The sequence below is a fragment of the Artemia sp. Qi Xiang Cuo genome, chromosome 16 (genome assembly GCF_049724085.1).
Source record: "Artemia sp. Qi Xiang Cuo chromosome 16, ASM4972408v1, whole genome shotgun sequence".
Classification (NCBI taxonomy): domain Eukaryota; kingdom Metazoa; phylum Arthropoda; class Branchiopoda; order Anostraca; family Artemiidae; genus Artemia; species Artemia sp. Qi Xiang Cuo.
Genome location: NC_142809.1, coordinates 27,721,216 through 27,749,183, shown reverse-complemented (window position 1 = coordinate 27,749,183; position 27,968 = coordinate 27,721,216). Strand labels below are relative to the sequence as shown.

At 36.7% G+C, this 27,968-nt stretch overlaps 1 protein-coding gene across 1 annotated transcript; it reads right to left on the bottom strand.

Moving 5' to 3' along the window:
• Positions 1–993: 993 nt before the first annotated feature.
• Positions 994–27,348, bottom strand: LOC148942742 (protein Wnt-2b-A-like). Its single transcript, XM_089102773.1, has 7 exons — positions 27,117–27,348; positions 20,871–20,989; positions 19,090–19,251; positions 16,589–16,705; positions 13,664–13,814; positions 3,255–3,500; positions 994–1,335 (listed from the first exon to the last, which is right to left on the bottom strand). Exons 1-7 carry the CDS (start codon positions 27,322–27,324, stop codon positions 1,142–1,144), a joined length of 1,197 nt encoding a protein of 398 aa, XP_088958899.1. The 5' UTR covers positions 27,325–27,348; the 3' UTR covers positions 994–1,141.
• Positions 27,349–27,968: the final 620 nt, after the last annotated feature.

Here is a 27,968-nt window from a genome sequence, read left to right as displayed (position 1 = left end):
GAGTCAACGTTAAAAAAAGAAAAAAATCATAAAACAAATCTGTTTAGCGTGACAAGCACTGAAAATAGCGGATCTTTTTTGTTTATGGCATAAAAAAATGTTTCTTAAATCTTATGCTGTGATAGTATGCCAAGCAGTATGCATGTTGTCTAATCGACAATTCTTCAATCTGAAAGCCCACCTGTAAATGGTATTGGCCATATTGCTAAACAGTAACAACATTGTTATCTTATCGGGTGTTAAGTTCATCTCCAGGGATAAAGAAAAATGCGTTTTAACTAACAGGAAACTACCACGTTTATAGTACTGGCTTATTTTGTCTCTTTCCAGACTCATTTCCTCTCAAATACGAAAAAGGAGCTCGTGAATATTTTGCTAAAGCCCTCTCACCAACTCTGTCTGATTAGCTTAAGTTATAGGATTGAGCTAGTTTAATTTGCGAATCATTATCTAGAAATTCTCAAATTGCATTTCGCCCAGTAGGCTGCTAGCTCCTCCATGATGAAATTAAGGAAATCGGCGTTTTAACAAAGCGGTCGTTAACAGGGACAGTTTTTTTTTCCGAAGTATGTATTTTCTTTCTAATACACTGACGTCCAAATATTTTCAATGGCCAGAGCATATTCAGTTTGCAGAATTTCGGCAACTCACTGCAAAATTAGCTAAGTCTTGACTCAGTGCAAGCCCAATCTGTAGAATTTTCATGACGTGTCAAACGAAGTCCTGAACCGATAGTGCAAGAATGAAGTGAGTCCGTACTTGGTGCTTTTTGTTATTTTGATAAAATAGTCAGTAACAGGATATTTTTATATAACTATTTAACTTTTCTCTTTTTAACTTTCTTGCCGCCTTTTTTTGCCTTAATTTGAAAATATATTGAAAGGAAATGAAAGAAACATACTAGCTGTAATATATTTACTTAATTTATTTTAAAGGGACGGAACATAATATCAATAGTAATTAGATAAATTTATAACAACTCCTTGAAAATAAACGAAAATTCACTTGAAGAGGAAAGATAAAACTGTACAACAAAAATATTTACATGAAACTGAGGTACTTCTGAACAAATATTAACATATAGAACATTGTTATACTACAAAAAATCACAGATGATGCTTAAACTTTTTATATCACATTGCTATCTAGTACTTGAGGAAGTTACGCCATTTTCCAAAGTTCTCACGAATGGTACGTTGTGTTGTAATCGAAACAATTCATCGGGGCTTAGCTGAGTATTCTTTTTCTTCGGCCTGAAAAGTCGTTTCATTAACCATTCTTTGGCATCTGCATTTTCCTCTTCGTTTATCCATTTCAAGTCGCTTAAATCAGCATCTGGAAATTAAAGTGTCATTAATGGGGATTTTAGTACAAGAACTGATTTTTAGTTAATAGATAATAAAATTCGCAGTTTTTTTTTCTTTTTTATTCTTAGCAAACTAAAGACATCAGATAAATGAATGAAATCATATTAATTAATCAGATTAATTTATTAATTAATGCCGTAATAGAAATTAAACTCTAACTGAATGAAGGTAAAAATGGGCCGGTCAGCAAATTAAAAAAAGATACGCAGTTTATAGTGGGCGGACTAAATTGCACGTCGCTTAATAGCGCAATATGGTAATAGTCTTAAACCTAACCAACGCAAAGTCTGTATTATCAACCAGTGTTTAAAAGATATGTCTTGAAAACAGGGACTGCTGCATCCAAATATTCACAGGCATTTGGTACGATCATTAGAAACAATAGGGAATTTTTAAGACAGAGAAACCTCCTCAAACCTCAAATGAACATTTCGGTTCTATTCCAAGGGCCATCCTCAACAAAACATACAAATAAAATAAAACTTAAAGTGAAATGCACCTTGTTTTAATTTTAGTTGTAATGGTTTATTTTATTTTATTTGTATATATCTTTTGCTGAGGAGGGCTTTTGTATCTATGGCCGAAGTTTTCATTTAAGGTTTTTCTAATAATTAAGGTTATTCATTTAAGGTTTTCTAATGGAAAGGCAGTGTGGTTTTCGTCGTTCTTTAGGAACGATGATATAAAAATAATCGTGTGGATGTCTCACCTAAATCATTAAATTTGCTTATTTTCTTAGATTAGAATTAAGCTCTAAAGAGAAGAAAAAATTTCGCCTCTCATGCACCAACTTTTGGGCGGTTCAGAAAACACGCCCTGAAATGATGCTCATAGGCTGATCCCCTCTCCCACAGAGCAGTTTCTAAGAATTTTTTGCAAATTAAGAATGCTCACCTTTAATATACTGAATTCTATTTAAATATAAAATAATGAGAATAAAACCCTCGGAGAAAAGTAATCTTGGCATTCATAGGGCGTTTAATGTGTGTCGAGTACAGCCTAGTAGAGAAAAAATAAACGAAATTTCATGGTCTAAATCCTTCGATGTGATGAACTTCCAAGATTCGATTCCTGGCGTGGCCGGTCATTTGGTTAGGACCGGGGGTCAGTGGTGTGACTCTGTAAGCTCAACCAGAGTCGACCCAGCCCTAAATGGGTACCTGGAGAAATTTGGGGAAGGTAAGCAAGAAGGGTGTGCGAAAGCACAGGAAGGCTGGCCCCCCTTACACTTCCTGGCTGAAGGGCCACGAAACGGAGATCAGCACCGTCCGTTTGGACCTTAAGGGTTTAGTGCTGTCATACTTGCTTACGTAATCAGTATAATTTAACTTGAAGAGTCAGTGGGAGTGAAAAAAAAGATGTTTGATGCTAATCAGTGAATTAAGTGTTGTTGTATTGCATTTGTTTCAGTAGCACCAATTCTCGAAAATACCGGTTAGGGGAGCGTATTTTTGAAGATCTATGGGGTAATTTTTTTTATTTCTTTCAATGCAAATATCAAAAAAGGGTATTTTTCAATAAAATATTGCTTTTTTCATGTAGCCGCAGAGCTTTTTTCCTTTTATTTCTTTTATTATTAATGCATACCCGCATATTTAATTGTATCCAGTTTCACATGCAATTTTATACTGCTATATCTAGGCTTTTGTGTTAAAATAGGGCAAAACTGAATTTGAAAATATAATATTTATTGTACAAGTATTTATTCAGAGTAACAAAAATTGTACAAAAACTAGTTTTATGCATAGCTAATTATTGGAAAAAAACATAATAAATATGGGACAAGAAGACACGAAAAACCAAAAATGTCTGATTCAATTTCCAAACGTCAAACGTTGTTGCAGACTAGAGTAAATCTTAAAAAATTACTTAAATCCGCAAACCTACCTCCGTTACTTTCTTGCGTAGATCTTCGAGGGCGGTAATCGGATCGATCCGGCTTACATCGATGCTCCTCTTTCCACGAAGAGCATGTTTCACATTCAACTGTGCAGCACCATTGAAATTTGCATCTACACTTTTCAGTGACAAAAACTCGGTGTGTATCATATCCTCTGCCACAACATAGGCTCTCACAACTATCTGGACCGTCAGAATCTTTGTGACAAGCTCGTCCACCAGTACCCAATGATCCTTGAAGAAGAAAATAAGTATCAAAACAGAGTCAATGGCTGTTTTTCAGGTTTGACAAGAAGTTACTAAAAGTTCCTAAAAACTGAGTTTTCCGTTCTAGTTGATGTTATTGTATTAGCTGGAACGACAGAGAAGTAGCTTTGAATTTACTTTTGTTGTAACTTTTTCTAAAGATAATTAATGTCCATCTTTATTTAAGTAAATCTGTATCATTATCATCAATAGTAATACTATCAGATTGAAAACATTATTAGAGTGAAAACAGAAATTTATACAATTGAAACTTCTGAAGATTATGCCTTATAAGCCTGAAAAACCCTTTGTTACAGTACAACTGTTCCCAGTGGATGTTAATTTGAAGTAACTTCTGTAGTTAATGTGAAGTTACTACGGTTTACAACCTGGAATGTGTGTGTATGTTTCACGTTTTTGTACCTGGAATGTGTGCTGAAATAGGAATGAAGGGTTTTTATTGTCTTGATTTTGATTTTATAATAAAGGCGAGTTAAGAAAAATGAAGTCTTTAATTTTTTGGCTTTACTCCGAAACTGTGAATTTTACAACAGTGTGATTTTGGAAAATGTTGTCAATTTGCTGCAAATACTATCGCAGAATGACGCAGCCAAGCCTTGAGGACATCTTAGCAGTAAGTTGTCGGGGTGGAAAAGCGATTCTACCGCTCTAATGTTTACTGCAGGACAAGCACAGACACAAGGGGGGTGCCCCCCCCCCCAAATGATTTTTTAAGACTCCTTCCTAAATTATACTATTGTGCAAGATATACAAGAAATCGAAACTGAAAAATCGATCATTTTCTGAAGTAAAAACAATGAAATATATCAACGTAATAAAAGTGTTCAAAGACGGTATGTTTTATAAACGCAAGACTGAAACGTTTCTGTGGTGTTAGGGAGAGCCCAAGGGAGTGCATATCCAAGACAAGAAGATTGGACAGTGACACAGATGAAGTGTACGTAATACATACGTACAAATAGAACAATTTCTTTTTCCATCACTGAGCTTGAATAAAATAAAGACTCCTTCACCAACACTATAAATGTCTAATGTCTGGTTAATTTGGTGGCATTGAAATAGCTTAGAGTTGTGATGAAGATACCTGCTTGACATCTATTATAAGGGTCAAGGTTATATCTTTTTTTTTATGTCAATCGGCTTAGCATCCTACCGTAGAGAGACTCAATAAGAATATGTTACCTCTTACCAATCGGGAGTTGGAAAATTTGCTCCACGATTTTTTAAACCAAGTCTATGTCAATAATTAAGTGAGTATATTTCACATCTCCCTTGGTATGAGACCTGGTTATACTTATTTTTTCTCACATGTGAAACCCGTTGCAGGGCACCATAAGGCCAACTATCCTTTCTGGCGTACCTCAAAGAGATCCTTTGAGCTGTAATATTCTTTGGAGGGTGCATTTCATGCTGCTATGGCTAGGTATACTAGCACCATTTATCACCCCTTTTACCCATTTGTCCTTTTTTTCTTGACATCATATTCTGAGCCTGATTAAGTTCTCTTCTAGTCTCATAGAGAAAAAAATTTGGACAAAAATCAAATTGGCTCAAGAGTTTGTGTTTCTCTTCTGACAATCTTTTGCCGCGTCTACTTTTCACCTTGATTAGGATAAGTTTTGCAGCCTCAGCAAAGCTTGTCTTTTTCCCCAGCCAACTGACTATGCCTTTTCTTATTCCTTGCCCTTTTTCTTTGTTTTTGAGTAAATTAGCCAAAAGTACCGGTAACAACATTAGAAATAACCCCCTTATCCTCAAACATTGTCATTTAAACAATGGGTGCGTTTTCGAACATTGTATCTTTAGAGAAGGTTTTTCTATATTTTTTTTGTCCTGCTTCTATAGGAGCCTTTCACGTTGGTGTCCAGACGCTTACCCATTCATCTTATATTGCAAACTTACAACACCGTGACGGTATCAAAGAACAATCGAAAATATTACAACTCGCCAAATGTAATAGGCAACGAGTGTGTAACCTTCCCTTTGACTGGGATCGCATCTGATTGGCCGACGGATATCGACGTTTAGTGGCAATTACGTCCTCGACTAAGTTTCCCAATGCCCTGCGTAAGCGGCAAAGTGAGCCAGTTGATCTCCCGTTGCGTTACGTTACGTGGATAGCAAACCCTGCCTTAATTCAATTAAATAAAATTGCAGAAGGGGGAGAGGGATGTTTCACTTTCTCCTTTTTGCACTGCCACCCCTCTCAAATTAAGGCTCTGGACCCGTGCTTGCTGAAAGAACGAGGGTTAGGTGCATCCCTTCTGATAAAGCAAAAATAACGAAGTTGTTAAGCTTTTGGGGGAATATTTTATCTTTTCTCACCCTATTTTTGGATATGATACTTAAATATCAAAGCAGCCAAAATACGCTTGATCAGTTGCAAATGATAAAATACTTCTATGATATCAAAAAATTAATAAACATATGCAAATTATTATTCTATATTTTAATATATACAGGGATCGGCCGCAGTCACTTTTTGTCACTTTTGTCACTTTTTTGGGGACCTCTCACTTTTTGTCACTATTTCTGTCATTTGTCACTTTTTCGACGTTTCGGACCTAATTTTTTTGCTGAAACAGTATGTTATAGTTGACTGTCGACTGTGGCATAATTCATAAAAAAGGTAAGTCTTTTTTTGATAGTTTGGACTATATTTCAACACGCACGATGTCTATGGCTGTGATAAACGTGGTTAGTGTATGTGTGTTAAAATCTAGGCTCTTGCAAATAAGATGATTGATTGAATTAATTATACTGTACCATAACTGCCTATGCTTCTTTTCAGGCTGTTGGTTCACATAGCATCCATTCTTGCCTGGTTGCTTAGCAAATGGACAGTTAGGCCGAGATTCCTTCTTTATGTTTTCAGTAGCCAGTTTCTTTGATTTTAGACCGTTTCCTGCAAAAGGCATGCATGCCCACAGGTCTGAGGACGTCAAAATGTAAGATTAAATTCGTGTTTTCATTGGTTTTGTCAGTTTGTATTTGTATTAGCTTTATGTGTTTTCGAATTCCGTCCTAAAACCCATTCTTATTTCAGGTCGCTGTAAATAATGGGCAAGACAAAATTTTTGGAGAGCTGACTCAGTAGGGAAGACGGCGCTGGGCAGAAAGTGAAAGAGTGGTGCACAAAAGGGAGTGACAATGACAGCTCGTTCTATTGTAAAGTTTGTAAAAAGACACTCAGCTGCCAGAAAGGGTTCCAGGCCCTTCTTCAACATGGAGTCACGCAAGATCACAAAAAGAATGCTTCTGTCATGTTAAACCAGCGTCAGTTGAGACTCCCTGCATCAGCTCCAACCAGAAACCACCCAAACTCACAGAGTGGCGATAGCGTACCACAAAATAATCTGGAAATGCTCTGCAAGCGAGATGCAGCGTCAAGGGCGGAGATAGTTTGGGTTTTAAAGACTATTGCTAGTTCTTTTGCTGCAGCTTCGTGTGATCATATTGCCGAGGTGTTCTGAACAATATTCCCTGATGCTGTACCAGAAGGCTTCTCGTTAAATGCTAAAAAAAATGACATACTTGTTGACGGAGGCTATTTATCCGTACTTTCGAGAAATTCTAGTCAAAGACATCCAGAAATCTGACTTTGTGCTGGAATATGATGAAACAACGAACAATGGTGGGGTAAAGGAGCTCCAAATAAGATTTCAATACTGGTCAAAAGAGCGGAAACAGGTTATTACTTGGCATCTTCAGACATATTATATGGGACATGCAACCAGTAAGAAAATTCTACAGAGTATTGAAGATGAAGGACTTTCATTTGAGAGATTGCTGATGCTTGCAAGTGATGGCCCAGCTGTCAATAAGAAAGTGTGGTCAATCGTAGACTCAGAAAAGAGAAAAAGGTATTCAAAAGGCATATTGAATATTGGAACCTGAAACATTCATGCAGTGCATAATGCATTCCTGGAAGGGCTGCAAGAACTTGGGGAGGAGTGCTCTGATATGATAGTTGCTGTCTACCACTTTTTCAGTAGATGACAAGCTCGTTCTGAGAATTTCATCCAATGCTAGTGGAAAGTTAAAGTACCTCAGCATAAGTTTGTGAAGCACGTCCCCACGAGATCGCTCACCATAAGGGAAGCAGCAAGCCGCTTGATCGAACAGTGGCCTGCATTGACAGAATATTTCCTAGAATTCTTGCCAAAGAAAAATAGTCTGAAGTACCTGATGTCAAATGCAAAATATTTGAAAATTGTAAGTTGGCTAAAAAAGCAAACAATGAAAGCCGAAATTGAGTTCATTATAAGCTCTGCAGTAATTTTCACCGCTTTTACTGGTGTATTTTAACGACTGGAGCTGTTGATTCATGTGGTACACTTTGAGCTGAGATGGTTATGCACAGTTCTTTTTGGACAGATTGTGCTGGCTGATGATGTCAATGTCTGGATCCTTGGTGGTTTTGAAGGCTCAGATTGTACTGTAGATGTTTACCTACAACAACCCTTGTTTCTTCATTGGCTGACCTAGATTCTTCAAAAGTTATTCTGAAAGACAGGAAATTTTTTTCCTGAGGATCAGGAAGCATATCAAAGCTGCTGTACAGTACCTGCTGACAAAATGCCCCGTGAACAACGAGTTTTTTCGAAGCCTTGCCTGTCTAAGCCCCCAGTCCAGATTGCCAAAGAGCGAGTTGCAGTGATATCCTCCACATCGCGAGAGAACTTCCATTCGAGACGGGCATCGAGCAAGTCCAGGGAGAATGGTTGTTATTACAGTCAGATCCCGTGCCGCCACCCAAGGAGAGTACTCGAATCGACAGCTATTGGCAAAAGATCCTGGAACTGAAGACACCATCTGGTGAAACCAAATATCAGTCCTTAGGTTGGATCGTCCGGGCAGCTATGTCGCTCTGTCATGGAAGTGCAGACGTAGCGAGAGGATTTTCTCGGTCAGCTCTGCTGATGAGTCACCTTCAAGCGCGTACAGAAGAGCGGGCACTGAATGCTAAGGCTTTTGTTGCGGATGCGCTACGTGACTATGAGAACAGACCAGAGCGTGTGCTGATCACAAAGAAGCTGCTTTGTCTGGCTAGATGAGTGTCTAGATGATTGTCTGGCTTTGTCTGGCTTTGGCTGCTGATGACTTACCTTCAAGCGCGTACAGAAGGGTGGGCACCGAATGCTATGGCTTTTGTTGTGGATGCGCTATGTGACTATGAGAACAGACCAGAGCATGTGCTGATCACAAAGAAGCTGCTTTGTCTGGCTAGATCAGCTAGAGCCAGCTATGACCTGTACCTTATTGAGCGAAGACAGGAAGAATCAGAGAGAGAGAAGCTTGAAGCTGAGAAGAAAGATGCTGAACAAGAGATCCAGGAGATGGCGCGGACGAAGCAGAAAATAGCGGACCTAGAGTCAGACATTGTACAAAAACAAGAGATGGTTAAGCAGAAGAAGAAAAAAGGCAATACCCTTCTGAGAGAGGCAGGGGAATGGTTGAAGAAAGCTGCGGAAGAAAAGGACTTCCTGAATATTGCTGTTGCTCAAAGTATGCTGGAAGCAGCATTAAAAGCTCGCTCTGAAGAAAGGGAAAGGACAGATAATGTTGAATCGGTTGAAGTACTTGTTCTGAAGAGGAAATCTGAACTAACTGATTGTCTTTCAAAAAAGTCAAAGAAGTGATGACATAATATCCAGTGATTGGTTATACCTAGTTGTGGCAGATGCTTATTTTTTTATCGTTTTGTATAAGTAAATTAAATCAATTGACTAAAAAATAAAGATTTCACCGTTTCTGTCCATAACTTCTTGGGCTCTCATAGGCCAGTGATGATCTTATGGTAGTAATTGGGATCCTTGTAATCCATCTGCCTATGCTCTGACGGCTTCTGAGTAGTCACTTTTTTGGTGTCCTCAAGTAACTAAAGTCACTTTTTTCGCGCACCTCGTTGCGGCCGACCCCTGTATATATTTGCTCTATGATAATCCCTGCACGTGTAAATACATACCACGATACGTTATACGCGATACCATAGAGCATGTCGAACAGCCACTAGTGATCCCAGACAAATGTTGTGGGAAGGGGATTCCAGCGAATCCCCAAACAGCTGCATGTTGGAAAACAGGCCTTAGTGCTTGTGGTTTTCAGCTCCATAGAGACCCAAATGTACTAGAGACCCGACAGTGAATCTTTAAAAACGTATAAGGTCCGAACAGCCTTCTTTGGGGTTAGTACTGCCACTCTTTTTTAAAGATCTAGGCGCTCCAAAAAGGCCTTAGTGTGCATGGTTTTCCGCTCAAAAGAGACCCAAGTGTACTAGAGACCCTACAGTGTATCTTTAAAAACGTATAAGGTCCGAACAGCCTTCTTCGGGGTTAGTACTGCCACTTTTTTTTAGATCTAGGCGCTCCATACTGTACACCACTTGCTCAAAGGTGGGGCTGGTTGTCAGGATTGCCTTTTTTCAACTTTGTTTTGAGAAAAGAAAATCAGCCAAATGAGAGAAATGAACCATGCTTGTTTGTTTACTTGATAACCCGTGATGCAAAGTAAAAGAGTAAGGCAGAGCATAAACAGAAGAAAAAAGCACAACCCACAACTACATAATTTGCACGGTAACCACGTGTTATCATTTATAACATGGTAATGGATGCTGCTAATTTCTTTTGCCTAGTGTATAAGGAAAATGACAAAAGCACATATAATTCATGTTTGTTTTGAATAGAACAGTTTTAGGAGAAAATGGTACAATTGGTCATTCGCAAATTGATTTTATCATTTAGCACATTTACTATCAATATGGATTTATTCAATAACTTAAAGTTACCCAAGGCCATATTAATTTTAGCATTGCTTGCAGTTAATCTGAAACAAGACGCCCTGAAGCAAGAATTACTTTCAATATTTTCGTTTTTGGTGGCTCTTCATTCTATAGTACAGAGGTCCCCAAACTACGGCCCGCGGGGCGGATGCGCCGGCCCGGGGAGGTCGTTTAAAAGAGAATATCGTTTCATTGACTTTTCAAATGCAAAGAAATGATGTAGCGCCCTCTAATGGAAGAGTTTGCTTCCCCACGTAGCATGTATGGCATAGCTACTGGAGACGATATATTCAATAAATTGAAAAAAAAACATTAACTTGTTGTAACTTCGACTGGACTAACTTCATTTGCTTGACTGTTGATGGAGGAAAGAGCATGAGTGGCATAAAGGAAGGCTTGGTTGGAAAAGTGAATCAGATGTGTAATGAGAAGGGTCGTTACTAGCCAAAATCTTTAGGGGAGGGCTAGAGATTTTACCGACTGGCTGGTCATTTTTACCGAGTGTTTTTTGTCAATAATTAGAATAATGTCCGTTTCGAATACAATATATTTGAATTTCGAATAAATAAAGTCACTGCACAAGTCGGTAAAACCGCTGCATTTACCAACGGAAATTTAAATTTCGGTACATACATGTTACTATTTTAATGCTGATTATTTAACCAAATGGAAATTGTGGCACCCTCCATAAAATCATGGCAGGAGTCGGTAAAACTGTTGCGTTTACCGACCAAGTTCAAAGTTTCTGTAAATGACATGTCAGTATTCGCGTGGTCTTTATTGAACTGAAATTTTTTTTTTAGCAGCGTCGGAAAAATCGCGGTGCGAAGCCCCACGATTTTATCGATTTTTTTGTTTACCGAGTGACAAAAAACTTTGGGGTGGGGGGGGTCCCACCCCCCCATACGTGACGGCCGTAGTAATGAGAAAGACATTCCACAACCAGTATTCCTGCACTGTATTATTTACCAGCAACCTCTGTGTGCTAAATATATGGATATAAGGGGTGTATTTAATCCTGTGGTGAAGACAGTGAATTTAATTAGGTCACATGGGCTCAACCATAGACAGTTCAGAGAAATTTTGAAGGGTACAGACACAGAATCGCAAGATTCACCATATTACAAAGCACTAACATGGCTAAGTTATGAGGAAGTTTTGAGTAGAGTATTTGAATTAGGAAAGAAAATACATGACTTCCTAGAAAGTAAAGGTAAGTCGCAGCCATTACTGTTGGATTAAGAGCGGGTATGGAAATTGTTCTTTGCTGCAGACATTACTGCTTATTATGCAGACATTACGGGCCAGGAAACCTAGTTCCTGGCCTATACACAAAACCTTGACGCACTTCCAGAAGTGCATGGACTGTTGACTGAAGCAACAGCTGAGTTATACCCATACCATTTGCATGCAAAACCAAAGACCTCCAGAGGCACTTTCGGGAGTGGTTTTCTGACTTGGATTCAAAGGCAGAAGAAATGAGGCTGTTTGAAAATCCACTTGAAGCAGATGTGACTAGTTGCTCAGGTAAACTGCAGCTGGTGGTCATTGAGCTGCAAGAAAATTAACCCCTTGGTGACAAGTTCAAAGAAGGACTTTTGAGTTTTTATCAGGTTTGCCCAAGAAAGACTTTCCTAATGTCAAAGCTTTTGCATCACGGTACCTTTCAATCTTTGGAACAACATACTTGTGAGAACAATCATTTTCGAGGATAAAATACTCCAAGAACAATTTTAGAACTAACTTCTCTGATGATAATCTCAGGTTCATGTTGATGTTAGGGAACGGTGGTGTGTTCACTCTTCATTGGTGTGAAATCTTCAGTCAGGATGGAACCTTCATGAATGGATGGAACCTTCATTTTGATTTGGTGTAATTTGAACCGCATGAATGTAATCCAATAACCTTGCCTGTTTTTTCAGATTTAAACCATATTTTTGAACCCTCTTTTTCAGTAAAAAAAAAAAAAAAAAAAAACTACGATTGGTTGAAAGTGATTTTGCCTGTATATCGATTATTGATATAAAACTAAGCGTGCGCGATAATTGAGCTTCGCAATTTCCATCATCCGTTTTTTTTTCTTATTTAATTAATTATATCATTTGTTTCTTTTTAAACCAATATTTGTTCTTGCTATTTACTTTTTTTATCTTTACTATTTTGAAAAATGTAATCACAAAAAGTACTTTTTGCCTACAAGTCGAACTTCTGGGGTCTAATATCAAATATGCATATATTTCACGCATATATACGTGTATATATACAGCTGGGGCCCGGCGACAAAGCCATCGGGCCCCGGCACGCGGCCAGCTCCTATATATGGGTTCTCATTGTCGGCTGTCTTCTAACCGCAGGAAATTTGAGACAATTTGCTGTCTTTTCATATTGCGGCATTTTCAAAGATATTTGATTATTAAAGCAAGTCCGATTTCTAACAACGATATCTACTAAGCTTCAAACTTTTAGTTTTCTTTTTTAAGATTTTCGAATCCCTTGTCAAAATATATACAAATATTTTTGCGATTACCAGCCGACGGGCCACGGCACTTGGCACGCGGCAGGCTTCTATATATAGATTCTCATTGTCGCCTATCTACTACCCGCAGACAATTTGCTGTCTTTTCCTACAGGGGTCTTTTCAAAGATATTCGATTAATAAAGTAAGTCTGATTTCTAATAACGATTTCTACTAAGCTTCAAACATTTGGTTTTCTTTTTTAGGGACTTTCAATTGTTGTAATCCCTTGTTAAAATATATACAATCATTTTTGCAATTACCTGTTTTTTGCTCTTTACGGAATTGAATGTCTTTTAATACTGATCTATTCAAAGACATTCGATTATTACCGCAAGTTCAATTTCTAACAACGATTTCTACTAAGCTTCAAACTTTTTGTTTTCTTTTTTAAGGTTATAAATTGTTGTAATTCCTTGTAAAAATATATGAAAATATATTTGAATTTACCATTTTTTTGCTCTTTAAGCAATGTAATGTTCACTTCTACATGCATGAAAATTTTTAACTTTTCCACGTAAGTACGACATGTGAGATAACGCCGTTACAATAGTGATTAATATAAAAATGACGTCACTCGCATTTTTTTTCCTAAAATTAAGGTTCTTAACGAATTTACTCAAACTTCTGACCCTTTTAGATTGTTTTTAGGCCAGAATATCCCAGGATGCTAATTTTTCCGAAAAAATATGGAGCTGTTTACGAGAAAAAATACATACATACATACATACACAATTATTGCTCGTTTATAAAGATAGTATGTATGTATATTCACCAATAAAAAATTTGGTATAGTTAGAGATTTATAATATAGAATTTCAGTAAAATACATACCATAGCTTTGGTTTGGACCGCAATAATCTGGAGATGCTTCGAAGTAAACAAGTTCAGACCTAGATAATGGTCTTGATTTGTCTATTGATACTAGACTAGAGCTGGACGCTGAGCCACTAACGCTTACTTCACGGGCTGTGTCATATTTTGTCTGAAAAATGTAAAAATTATATACAATGAATTATTTTCAAAAGATAATACTAAAAGAAGTTACTGCCGTAGGTTTAAATTATGATAATAATTTAAAAGCTACCCTTATGGAAATAGCCTAGGCTATCTTGATGGGAAAATACCTTTTCTATTTCATTTTTCGTATAGTTTTCTTGACGAAACTGATCAAAGGGTAGCCAATCATCCTTCTAATGTCATGTTTGGCCCCATAGTCCCACGTGGCATCGAATCAAAAGTTCAAGATATCCATAAAAATCAGCATGGTCAAAAAATCTAAGACGCGTACCTCCAGGCAAACATGATCCTTGCAAGGGCAAGGCCACCAACTTATGCAAATATCCCATTTCAGAAGAGGTTAAAATTAAACATTATTAAATATCAACTGCGCTAATTAAATTAATTTCATTTATCCTTATTATGCGACCACCACTTCTACCACGACTTTTTCTATGTCATGATTTTCATTTCTATCCATGATTGAACCGCGACTAGTATGACAAGGACTATTTCTGTCACAACTACTACTAAGGCAGTCATACGACGACTGATCCTAATACTTTGACTCCTGTCGGGACTTATCCCACTAGGACTGCTACAACCACGTTTCTACTTATGATTAAAATTGCTTGCTTTCATTAATAGAATTTTCAGCCAAGATCTACTACTGCTATTATTGCTACAACGAATAACCCTCTGCAGCATCAAATCACCTGAGGCCAACACAGCTACGCACACTTCTCCATCCCAGTCAATTTAAAGCCTCCCTCTTTACACTCTCCCAAGAAGTTCCAATTTCCCCTAAATCCTTCCCCTAACCTTCCCCCAGCCTACTCGGGGATGACCTGTTTTTCGTTTGGCCCCAGATGGCTGGCCAAAAAGGACGCCATTTTCCTACCTTTGACAATCTAGCATCCTTCATCCGCAGAACGTGTGCTAGCCATCTTAACCTTCCTCTCATTATAGCCTTAGAAAGCAATAAGAAACGCATTTTTTTTTAATACGGTCAGTCTGACAGGTACCCAAAACAGTCCGTAGACAATTTATCGAGAAAACATCTAACTATTTCTCTACCGTCTTTCGGAGCGCCGACGTTTCAGAGCTATACTTGGCCACAGTCATTACCGTAGCATCAAGTATTCTAATCTATGTCCGCATACTTGTCTTCCTATTGCAAACTTTTTTCAACTGTGATAAAACGCCCTGAGTCTTGGCAATTCTATTTTTAACATCGTCACTGCATCCACCATCTTTAGTAATAAGCCAAGTTGACTTCAGCCAACATCGCTACTCTTAACACATACAAAAACAATATCCATTAAAAAATAAAATATCAATAAAAGTGTTGTCGCAAAAAACTAAGAACAACTTTCAAACTTGGAACAGAGAAAGAATTATCTTTTATAAGATGTCAAACCTAAAACAACCAGAAATCTCCACAAATAGTTATGATTTTAATTACATTTGAACCCACAAAAGACTATTGTTTTTTTTGCATTTTAGTGAAAATAAAATAGATTTGAAAAATTTCTTATTATAAAACAAAAAACAGTAGCTCTAAAATCGGTTTACTGCTCAATTTTCCTGTTTTGAATATTGGAAATATCAGTAAAGCAAGTTTTTTAGTTTTACTAGTCTACCATGCAGAAAATTTTTCTTAATGGTTTCTGCCTTTTGGATCCAATCCTTTCAAATGCATACAAAATCGATTGGCCAACCAAGACTTTCAATGTAAGAATTTTATGGATTTTTCAGCGAAGTTCAGATGACACTAAGGGGCGACAACGCTGCGCTTATTTACAGTAATTTCTGCTCATGTTGATTTTGATATGATTTTTCATTTTAATCTCTGCTCCTTTTAGGTTTTAGTACCGTTATAATTTATATGCAGGGCCGTATCCAGGATTTTTTTCGAGGTATTTTTTTTCAAAAGCTCAAAACACATAAGAAATTTATTTATCCTCATTTTTATTACGTTTTTACGAGTCGGCCAAATATTTGGGGGAGGGGCTCAAACCCCCTACCCCTCCTCCTGGATACGGTCTTGTTTATATGATTTAAATTTCTTATAATATGCATATTTGTTTAAATTTAATAAGTCGTTAATTTGATTTAAATTTAATAAAATAAAAAAGTCAGACATTTTTAGCTGTAAAAGAAGAGTATAAAAAAGCCAAGAACTGCTTCTTTTAATGATACTTAAAAAACTAGGCACTCAAATACCCTCAAATAATTGTCCAGGATCAAGAAAAATGGTCAAAAAAAAATTAACACAGCGTCCTGAGAATAAGCGAGGACAAGGCAGGTCGTACTTACTATAAGTTTATATATGAAATACAGCAAAAGAATAAAAAACCAAGGCCGTATCCAGGGGGGGATTACCAGGTTTGAAACTCCCCCCCGAAATGTTTGTTTGACTCGTAAAAACGTAACAAAAATGGACATAAAAACATTTTGTATGCTTGTTTGAGGTTTTTTATGTACCCCCCCCCTAAAAAAAAATTAGTAACCCCCCCCCCCCGAACAAAAATCCTGGATGCGCTTCTGAAAAAAACATACTGAATTTAATTAAAAAATTTGCAAATGAAATCATAAAAAAAATCCAAATAAAAGAAGCAAGTGACCATGTTTTATAAATCCGGGCCCATCAGTAAAATACGATCAATCTAAATTCTTGGTCCTTGGGTTTCATATCTCGAAGCCATAGACATTAAAAGTATCTTCACATAAATCGTTAAAATCTACAGATTTTTTTACCTTTAGAATAGATCCAACTTTTCGGAAATCTGGCAATGCATTCCAACAAGTTCGTGTTGTACATGAGCCGCTGACACCATGACATTTGCACATTAATTTAGTAGTTTCTTGAACAGCCTGAAATAGCATTCCTGATTAAATATTCGCAATCAGGAAGCTGCAGCTTCAGTTCCTCAATCAGGTGTTCCATAACTATTCATCAGACCTTTGCAACATCTACTTTCCGAGTTAGTTATGAAATACACTTTTTCACATTCAAATAATTACTTTACAATTCAATTGAATTCTTCTAATAATAGTAATTGATTTTTATAGAAGAAATGTGTTATGGTTTTGAAGGGCCGTTCTATTTACCTGATAAATGAAAAGGTAGTGGAAGCTTCAAAAGCTCAGAAAAAAAAGAAAAAGAAGAAAATTACTACCGTAACAGAACACAAAATAAATGATAGAATCTTACTAGCAATTGCAAGTTAAACCCCCTTGCATATTAACAAGCCTGTACACTTTTACGTTTGTGTCAGAAAAGTTCAAGCAAAAATTCCGATGCTGTTCGCGTGGTTTTTACTGCATATATTATATATATATATATATATATATATATATATATATATATATATATATATATATATATATATATATATATATATATATATATATATATATATATATATATATATATATATATATATATATATATATATATATATATATATATATATATATATATATATATATATATATATATATATATATATATATATATATATATATATATATATATATATATATATATATATATATATATATATATATATATATATATATATATATATGTGTGTATATATACATATATGTGTGTGTTTTTACTTTTGGTTAACACCAAAATTAAGTATTTGTGGTATGAATTTTGGCATTCAGTTTGGAAAATCCATTCGAAAAAGTAGATTACAACCCAAGCACATAAAATAAAACATCAAAATATTCTGGATGTTCTTGGAACAGTTAAAATCAATATCAGCAATGAATCTACTTCTTGAATTTTCCTTGCTGTATGCTTTGTTATTTAGTCTAAATGACACCTGAATACTTGAGACTTAACTTCTTCCCTGCTTTAAAAAAGGTGAAATTATTTCATAAATGCAAGATCAAAAAATCATTTTGACTCAATGTTGTTTTTAAATATTTTACAGCATATGGTATTTCTCTCACCGTCTATTTTAAAGACGTTAAGGTCCCCTTCTCCGAAGCCATCCTAATTACTTAAAATGTGTGTAATATGCTAGTATTCTACTCTTAGCTCATTATACTGTCGCTCACGGAGATCAAAGACATTCGAGATAGGTAGGATATATTGTTATAATTAGGTGACTTGGCGAAATTGGAAAACTCCTGGAGCTAACTTTGAAAATCTCTTTTTAAATTGAACGTTTTGTTTGTTGTCTTTTAAAAATATAAGAAGAAAAGGCATTTCTCTGGTATAAACTTTAATAACTACTTCTTCTGACAAGAAATTCGTAAATTAACAGAAGTGAAAACACAATTGTTTATGTTAGATCTAGAGATCTAACTTCCCCCTCAAAAAGAGCCTGACTTCCCCCCCCCCCCACCCCAGTGAAAAAAACGCTAAAACTTCAAAATAAAGTAATGATTACGATACTTTTCTGGTACAAGCAACTTGTATTTAATATTTATATTTATTGTATAAAAACTGAATTTGGCCTGTCAAGATTGGCAAGACCATAAATGTACGAAACAAAATGACGAATTTGGGCAAGTCTTTGGGTAATTTCTCTGGTATAAACTTTAATGACTACTTCTTCTGACAAGAAATTCGTAAATTAACAGAAGTGAAAACACAATTGTTTATGTTAGATCTAGAGATCTAACTTCCCCCTCAAAAAGAGCCTGACTTCCCCCCCCCCACCCCAGTGAAAAAAACGCTAAAACTTCAAAATAAAGTAATGATTACGATACTTTTCTGGTACAAGCAACTTGTATTTAATATTTATATTTATTGTATAAAAACTGAATTTGGCCTGTCAAGATTGGCAAGACCATAAATGTACGAAACAAAATGACGAATTTGGGCAAGTCTAACGCCGAAGTATATTAATCTAAATATTTACAATACTTAAATTGTAGCATGTTTCTGAAATAACATGCGAGTTCTATTGAAAAAATTGAGGCCATAGAGTTATTATCAGTCGACATTCATTTGAAGATTTATAAATGATAAAATGAAGAGAAGATATGAGCAGGGTTGCCACCTATAGCACGAAAGTACTGTTTCAACACTATTCATTATGTTAAGTACTGCAGCACGTGCTCAGTATTGCCACCTGTAGCGCTAAAATGCTATTTTAGCACTATCACATTAATTTTTTTGGCTGTAGCACTGAAAATTGTTGTGTAGCGCGCACGTTTGGGCAGATGTAGCACTTTAGGAGCTGACCGTGGTGGCAAACCTGGATATGAGTAATGAAATAAAAAAAAATACTTACTCTTCTTCCAGCTCTATTATTATGTAAGTTCATAAGGGCTCGGGCATCTCGGAGTCGCTTTTCCTTTGCATCGATGAAGCGTCGGGAAAAAACCATGCCAAACTTGATATTGTCGGAGCAGCCTCCCCATGCAAATTCACCCTTCTTGTCAGAAGAGATGCCCTAGAAAAATCGCATTGTATTATGCTATATAGCAAAATGTTTCCGCTGCATGACATGTGAGCCATTCAGAAGCCAAATGCTTAGCCACATTTAGGTTTACGTTTGATAAAATTGGCTTGAAAGGGCAAAACATATTAAATATTCAATAGGCAAACTTTTTCTTTTCAGTTTTTAGTAAGGAGAAAATATCAATACAAAGCTAACTCAATCAAGTGTTTCTGCACTAAAAATAAGAAAAATGTATAAAATAGGCTTAAAAAATTTTACATCTAATACACGCGATTAAAAATTACATTAACTTTTTGTTAGTTATGGCTTAATCTTGTGGATTTAAGAAACAATGCCTGTCTGTATTAAAGAGATGTTGAGAAAAATAAGTATAATATTGCTTACCTTTTACAAAAAAAAAAAAAAAAAAAAAACAATTAGTGTCAATTACTCCTATTCGAAAAAGTTTAGACACTGAGAAGAAAATAGCATACTGGCTGAACATGGGCATGCAACCAATTGCGTTCAATTCACACACATTTTAAAATAATGAAGGATTTATTAACAAATGACATAACTAATATAAAAAAAAATTTACTACCATCCCTATAAAGTAGGGTTATCCACGGGGGAGGTTCAGTAAACAAATCACTGAGAGAAAAAGGGGAAAAAAAGAAAAAAAATCCAACCGGCATCACCAATACCACCACAATAATAAATAAACATGCTTATAAATTGATGTATAATTGAGCGTACCTGTGAACGAGGTTTAAGCTAGAACCTGTCTAATTAGATTTTTCAATGCAGATTAACTTATTTAAAGTCAATGTACAATATTTGGGAAATAAGTATGTACCTAGACATAATTTTCATGATTAATGTGGCGTTTTAAATTAAAAATCATATTTTTCAAGCCTTTAACTTACTTACCAAACGATTGAATTCTGCCTTATGTATTTTTCCTTTCGTTATTTTGTTTTCTCTAAATTTTATTCCCCTATGTTTAAGGAATATTTACGAAAAGAATGAAGTTAATAGGCTAGTATCAATCACGTAAACAGGAATTTATTTCTTTGGGGTGGGGGGAGACGCTGAGAGGAGATTTAACTTACCAAACGATTGAATTGAGCCTTGCTGTACTCTTGCTTTCGTTATTTTTTTTTCTCTAAATTTTATTTACCTTAGTTTAAGCGATGTTTTTGAAAAGACTGAAGTGAATAAGCTAGTATCAAGCATTAAAACAGAAATTTATATCTTGGAGGGGGGACACGCTAAGAGGGGATGAACATTCTAGAGTGAAATTTTTAAACGGAATTCGAAACAGGCAAATTATATAGGGAAAAACATAAAGCTATGAGAGGATTTCTAAGTCTCCAGTTTGCGGGTGGGAGAATTAGTCTGAAGCCCATTCTAGGGTTTTGGGGCTATCTAGAAAGACTAGTTTTCTATTAAAATATGACGAAAATTGAATTGCTTTTGTTCATGGTATACCAATCATCTTTGTGAATCTAAATAATATACAAGGTATGTGTATCTATACAAGGTATGTATACAAGGGGCATACCCGAGAATTGGTAGGAAAATAAATTTCAAGGAAAATACGATTCTAAGGAAAATAGCTTTTCACAAACCTTTCTTCGAGGATCGCAGGCGCAATTTGAGAGTTCACCTTTTGAACATGCTCTAGTTATGGCGTGAACCACTCCAGCAGAACTTATGGCATAGACAAAAGCAGCTTCTCTGCTACCAACTGTAAAAACAAAATATATTTAATTAAACTACTCTGTTTGTTTATTTACCCCCCCCCCCTGTCTCCCAAGAATTTTCAGATCAAATTTTAACAAAATTGTCATTTATTAACTAAATTTATGATTTATTTAAATCTGACTTTTCTTACTTTATATGAGAAACGATATGGGGAAAAAAATTTCTGAATCAATTTGCTTACACTTACTGCCAACTTCGCTCTCTAATTTGTTTTAATAAAATAAAACTTCAAAAATTATATAAATGTTAGATTATTCTATAGATTATGTATAGATTTTATACGTTATGTTGGATAAATGTATACAGATTGTGAAATTTTGCACCCCTAAAATTTCTGCCCCTGGGGCAAGTTCCTCCTCTCTCCCCCTAAACCACCTCTGTCAAACCTGCAAAAGACAGCAAAGTGTATGAAGATTACGGGCACTACAGGGGGTGAGAAGGATTCTTCAGTTGTTAGGGAGCGTTTTGGAATCCCCATTTTTGTTACAGGCCTCGGTGGTGTCCAAACTTCAGTGAAATCTTACACAGGGGCGTCGTTCGGGGTTGCAAGGGGGGGGGGCAGTTGTCCCCCCAATAATGTGGATAAAAAATATTATACATCCCATGCCCTTTGACTATCCAGATATTGACCCCTCTTGCCCCCCCCCCCAAAAAAAAAATGCTTGAGATTTGCCCTGATCTTACACTCCATCTCTCATCTCTAAATTTTTAAAAAGTCTTTAATGAGTGTGTCGTGACGTTACATTTATTGCTCCGTTGCTTATTTATTAAGCTTCTATTTAATTTTTACTTTTAATGATTATACTATTTGGCTACAGATGCTCTTCAACAAGACATAAAAATCGAATACTTTTTGCTATGCTTCGCTACATGATATAGGCGTGGTAGCGTTCTGTACTTGAAAATATAGGGCTTCACTTCAATGTAGATGTTTGTTTGGAAAATTATTTGAACTAGTAACTTCATGGTTTTGGAATATGCATTCAATTATTCATTAAACATTTTAAAGCAACAGTACACGTTAGTTGAAAGTTTGCAATTAAAAATATGAAATTTTCTAACCTCTATCTAAATAATGAAACATTTATTTTAAAACGTAAGATAATATAAGTCATAAATTGGGGAGGGGCACTCTGAACAACTGCATCTTGGCAGAGGTGTAAAAATATTTTATATTAATGCAAAATGGTGATGAATAAAACAGAAACAAAGAAAAGTGTAAGACTCACTAGGAACAAAGAAGTATGTACAAAAAACGAGGATATACTAAGGAAACAAAAGATCAGTTAAAGATTCAATAATGCATCTAAACTATGTTTTATTTCATTTACATACAAGAAGTATGTACTTTTTCTGTATATATGTAACATAGGTTTATTTCATAACATGTATTTCATTATAAATTTAGTTCACAACCTTATAAAATATATATGATAAAAATATTTGTAAATTTTATTTCATCTCATATTGCTACGGTCCGTAATTTGAAAGTGATTGAACTCAATATATCAACAGGTTATCACAGGTTATGCATGTAAACTGACAGGTAAAACGCTCTGTTCGTCTGGACCGCCGCCAAATGTGGGAAGATGCTACCGTGTCGTTAGAGAAAGCAGCACGCTCACATGATACCCGCAAGCTTTACCAGATCCTGAAAGAGTCCGTTGGTAAGAAAGCTGCTGTCTCAGAAATAGTCAAAGACAGATCAGGAAAAATCATCAGTTGTCAGAAGGAGCGCTTAGCAAGATGGAAGGATCTCTTTCAGATCCTCCTAAACCCATCCCCATCATCCGCCCCTGATGCTTTCCCACCTGCCGTTTCTAAAGAACCCTACGACGTCGAGCTGGATACACCGACCAGAGCCGAAATACTAAAAGGGATCAAGACCCTGAAGAACCACAAAGCCCCAGGCGAAGACGGCCTCCCCCCGGACGTGTACAAACAATGCCCTGAGGTCACTACTGAACAGCTCCATGGCATTCTCGAAGAAGTGTGGAGGACCAATTCTTTCCCAAAAGATTGGAAGACATCAGTCATTCTCCCCTTCTATAAGAAAGGAGATAAAACCGAATGCAAAAATTACCGCGGAATAAGTCTTATAGACATTGCGGTCAAAATATTCGGGATCATACTCTTGAACCGCTTCAAAGGGGCAAGGGAGGAAAGAACCCGAGAAAATCAAGTCGGCTTTCGGCCAGGTAGAGGCTGTACTGATAATATCTTCGTTTTTCACCTCATTATCCAGCAGTTTGAAAGGTACAATCTACCCCTGATCTTGATGTTCCTGGACTTCATTGCCGCCAGGTCACTCGCCAGAAACTTTGGAAGATCCTAGAGAATGACGGAATGCCGCTGAAGTTTTTTGAACTGATGAAGGCATACTATGACTCGTCAGTGAGCCGAGTTCGAGTCTATGGTGAAGAAACTGAGGAATTCCTGGTTGAGTTCGGAGTTAAACAAGGGTGTATCCTCTCTCCGACTCTGTTCAATTATTGCGTCGATTGGGTGCTTGAAAATGCACTGTCGTCCTATCCAGGAGTTCAGATCGGACAGAATCTCTCACTGACTGACCTCGATTATGCAGATGATGTTGGCCTCCTGTCAGAACCCGTAGAAGCTCAAAACATGCTTGACAACGTGGTGGCCTGGACAGACCTGATCGGCTTGAAAGTCAGCACAGAGAAAACGAAATTCATGGCAATTAACCACGACACAGGACCATTCACACTAACTGTCAATCAAGTTCAACTGGAAAAAGTCAACTGTTTCACATACTTAGGCTCCCAAATATGTATTGACGGATCTTCCGACGCTGATATCCAACAGAGAATACAGAAAGCGCAGACAGTCTTTGCCTCCCTTCGGAAACCCTTATGGAATCGCCGCGAAGTCAGTGTCCGAACGAAAGTGCGAATCTACATGGCACTAGTCCGCACCGTTCTCCTTTACGGATGCGAAACATGGTCGGTAAAACTACAGCATCAGAATACGCTGAAGGTGTTTGAGCATACCTGTCTGCGAAGAATTCTCAGAATACAGCTGCGTGACCGTATCTCCAGCACGGATCTACGTCGAATGTGCAATATTCAGAGAGATGTTGCGCTCACTATTAAAGAACGCCGTTTGAAATGGTTGGGCCATGTTTTACGGAAGCCGCCAGAATACTTGCCTCGCCAAATACTTCTAGTCGAGCCTATTAGCTCATGGAAGAGACGCCAAGGAGGACAGAGGAAAAACTGGTGGAACCTGGCCAAATCAGACCTTGAACCTATCGGGAATTCAGAAAGTTCGGACACAGATGGTCAACTCAGTGGCTTACTTTTGCAGAGCAGCTGGCAGAAGATCGCTCAACATGGTCCAAGAAGGTCTCCAAGATCATCGATGCCGGGCGAGGTGGAAACGCCTAATTCCCGCCACAAGTACAAGTAAGTAATGTAAACTCTTATGGTATTTGTCACAATTGCTGAATGTTTCCGACATTCGAGTAGAAAGGTAGCATACGGTTTGGTTAATCAATATATCGACTGTTTTATCTGGATTTGGGGGCTAGCTTAAAAAAATCTATTTTTGAACAATGTCTATATTCGTTTATTGTTTCATATTTTTTTTTTCTAAACTAAATTCTGGAATCGAACAATACTCTTTTTTCTAATCTGTGACATCCCACATAATAAAACTGAGGAGGTTAGAACTTTAATAAGACATTACCTTTTACCGTTGACTTGCGATTGAGAAGAACTATTTTGTGCTTTAACGATGTAATTTAAAACAAAAATTAACCAGATAATTGCTTGTTGGATTCATGTTAGATCTTATTGAAAATGTAATTGCTAGTTTATGGATTAACTGTTTTATGCTATGCAATTAGTATTGTTAATTATTCTGACAAAATAAAGAAATGCTAAATTTATCTCGTTGAGCTGGCTTGAACGAAGGAGGAGGACGACCTCGAAAGAGACGTCCAGAAGTTGTTGATAGTTTCAAGCGATCTGCTGTTTTTGTGTGCTTTTAACCCTCCCCACAAGCAAATTCCTATATATATGCCTGTAGTGAAAATTCTTACACTACTGGTCGTAAGCATATACGATTTTTGTCATTTTAAGTCTGAGCTTACACCGGCTCTCCCACTGTGTAACACTTCATAATTATATTCATAACGAATCTAGTCGATGTATTGCCACGAAAAAAACTACTACTACTTCTACCAACAACTCACCGCAACACCAAGCTGGGTGTTGTAAATTGGGTGGCCTCTCAATTTACACCCTCCCAGGAAGTTCCAATTTCCATTAAATTCATCTTTATGATCTCCACCCACCCTATTTGGGGAGAACATGCCTTCCGTTTGGCCCTTGATGGTTGGCCTGATGCACTATGAAAACAACTGTTGCATTTTGTAAATGTTACCAACAAAAGCACCAAATCAGTTCCTTGTAGTTTTATTAATTTGCATAAAAATTAAAATACCCTCTGACAAGAGCCTACCCAGGATTTTGCTGGGGATGGGGGTGTTTTTTCGGGGGGTTCTACAAAATAACTTTATAAACCATAAAAAAATTGTATGCATTTTTTTTACGTTTTTACGAGTTAATGAAAAATTCCAGGGGGGGGCCAGTGGTGGACCCAGGGGGAGGGCGAGGGTGTGCGCACCCCCTAACTTCGTCTAAAGTATTGTAATTTACTTAATTAACGCAAATTTGCGTTAATTAAACTTGCTACTAACGCAAGTTTATCGGATCAGTTTATTTTGCACCCCCTCCCCCTTAAAAAAATCATGGATCCTCCCCTGAGGGGGATCAAACTCTGCATGTAGATACGGCCTTGTCCTTTAACATAAGATAGGCAGATTTTATTATAGGTAGTGATTTCCGTTATTAAACCAGACGACGGATTGGTTGTAAAATAAAAAGTTTAGCTATTCAAAGGTGTCAGTCCTTAAGGAAGACGGTTCTTTGTCGGCTTTTTAGCAAGGCTTAACCCACTCCTTGATTTATTTGATTTCACCTCTTTCAAGAGTTTGCAAGTGCTTATGAAGAAGTTTATTACACAAGGGATACCTTCGTTTGTTTATTACATGCTTCCGCAGAGATCAGCGGATATAAGCTTACAAATTCACAAGCGTCGGCTGATTTTTATCTGGTTTTCTGCTGGTACTTTGGTTTCTTATGAAGTGTGTTTACCGAAATTGTCACATTTAAGGCACGTAAATGTCACCGCCATCAAAACCAGAACTTGTTACTTAAAAAAATAGGTTAAGTTATGTGCATCCTTTCAGAAGTCAATTTAACCAAGTCAATTTGTATTTTTTTTTACATTTTGTCCCCAAAGTACTTGGTTGACTCTTAATTTTCTGCAGTTACAAGGATGTTCTCTGAAAATAACGGTCAATGACATTTAAATGACTTGGTTTCGTTGTTTTTGTTTTTCAAACCAGCACGAAACCCATTCCAGTTGGTAGGAATTGGTCTAAAGAAATAGAAAACAATCCAAATATACGGAAATAATGTGGAATAATTGAGAATTTCCAAGGAGTTCGCCCCTCCACCTTGTTGAAATATGTGGTTGTGAAACCCTAGACTTCTAGTTTTCCACTCGTTGTAACTCAAGCTCTATGCAAACCTTCATTTCCTACATAACTTATTTGCTTCAAGTTATAGCTGCACTGGGGTTGTTTTCTCACAATGCATGAGGTTTTGGATACATAGATTGCCAGAAATCATTACCAGGGACGTGAGTATTAGTTTTTCCGGGTCCTTTATTTAGGTTAGGCACATACGCAGGATTTTTTTTTTTGGGGGGGGGGGAGGAGAAAAAAAAATTCTCTACATAATAATTTGAGTAAAAAATGCCCAATTATTCGAAAAAATCGGATTTCGGCGGGGGTCTGGCCCTTAATTCCCTCCCGTGTATGAGCCTGATTTGAGGGAGTGGAGGTAAATTTGAAGAAGGCAAAAAAGGGAAATTTGTCAAAAAGGAGAGTTCAAACATCTATGTTTTTCTAGAGAGCTGGGCCCTGTTCCTCTCCCCTTCACATGTACCTGATAGTAGTAATGCCATCAGGATACACGTTAGAAGGAAATGTAGCTGACATCAATTAGCTATTCACTTACTTTTTTGTAATGACTTGCCAAAGACTGATGTATCCTTTTCAGGGGATGAACAATTCCACCTCTCGGTTTTGAATTGGTTCTGGCATTCTCGTACTCCAACTAGTGCACCATAAGCAACACTAACCATTATATCTGGATGTTTTTGACAGAAAATCTTCTGTCTTTTTTCGAGACCCAAAAAATGATTGCAGTAGGGTCTTGTGCTCATCGCTGAACTTAGTTGCAACTTGCTGAGGAACCTAAACATAAATTATCAAAGTAGTATAAATACGGCTACTTCTCTTATTAAGCCATCACCACCTAGCCCTCTTATGTAAGCCACTTAAGTAGCACGCTACGAACTTTTTTTTTTCAAATTAAAGTTGTAAGGATTAAGGAAATAGTACGGGCTTTTAGTCCGGAAATAATATCCTGAAAAATAAAAGATGTACTTGTTTATTCTTTTTTTGTTTAATTTTTTGGCTATAATTATAGTCAAATTTTGGCTAATCTAAATTGAATTAGGGTTGCTCCCGCCCTAAATGCGATTTCTATTCGGACCAGCTTTAACGACCGCTTAAATATTAAAAGCAATCAAAGCTTTACGATTAGGTCCAATTTAATTCCCATTTACAATTAAGTTTAACCAACACATTTAGTTAGCGCTAACTCGAGCCAATCAGAAAATTCTATGAAAAATATGATTGGCTCAGATTAGTACTACCTAAATTTCGGTATTAGTTAAATCTTATTGTGAATGGGCCTTTATTATTTAAGAGTACATTAAGACTGTAAAGGCTAAAAATTACATTTACAGCCGGAGCAACCCTATTTCATCTTAGGACTAGCTTTAATTTATCGTAACTACAAATA

Coding starts and splice junctions, on each gene's coding strand:
- LOC148942742 (XM_089102773.1), bottom strand. CDS start 27,324: ATGAGCACAAGACCCTACTGCAATCATTTTTTGGGTCTCGAAAAAAGA. Junction 13,815..16,588: donor AAGTTGGATCTATTCTAAAG/GTAAAAAAATCT, acceptor TACATTTTTCAG/ACAAAATATGACACAGCCCG. Junction 3,501..13,663: donor CGGTCCAAACCAAAGCTATG/GTATGTATTTTA, acceptor TTCTTCTTCAAG/GATCATTGGGTACTGGTGGA.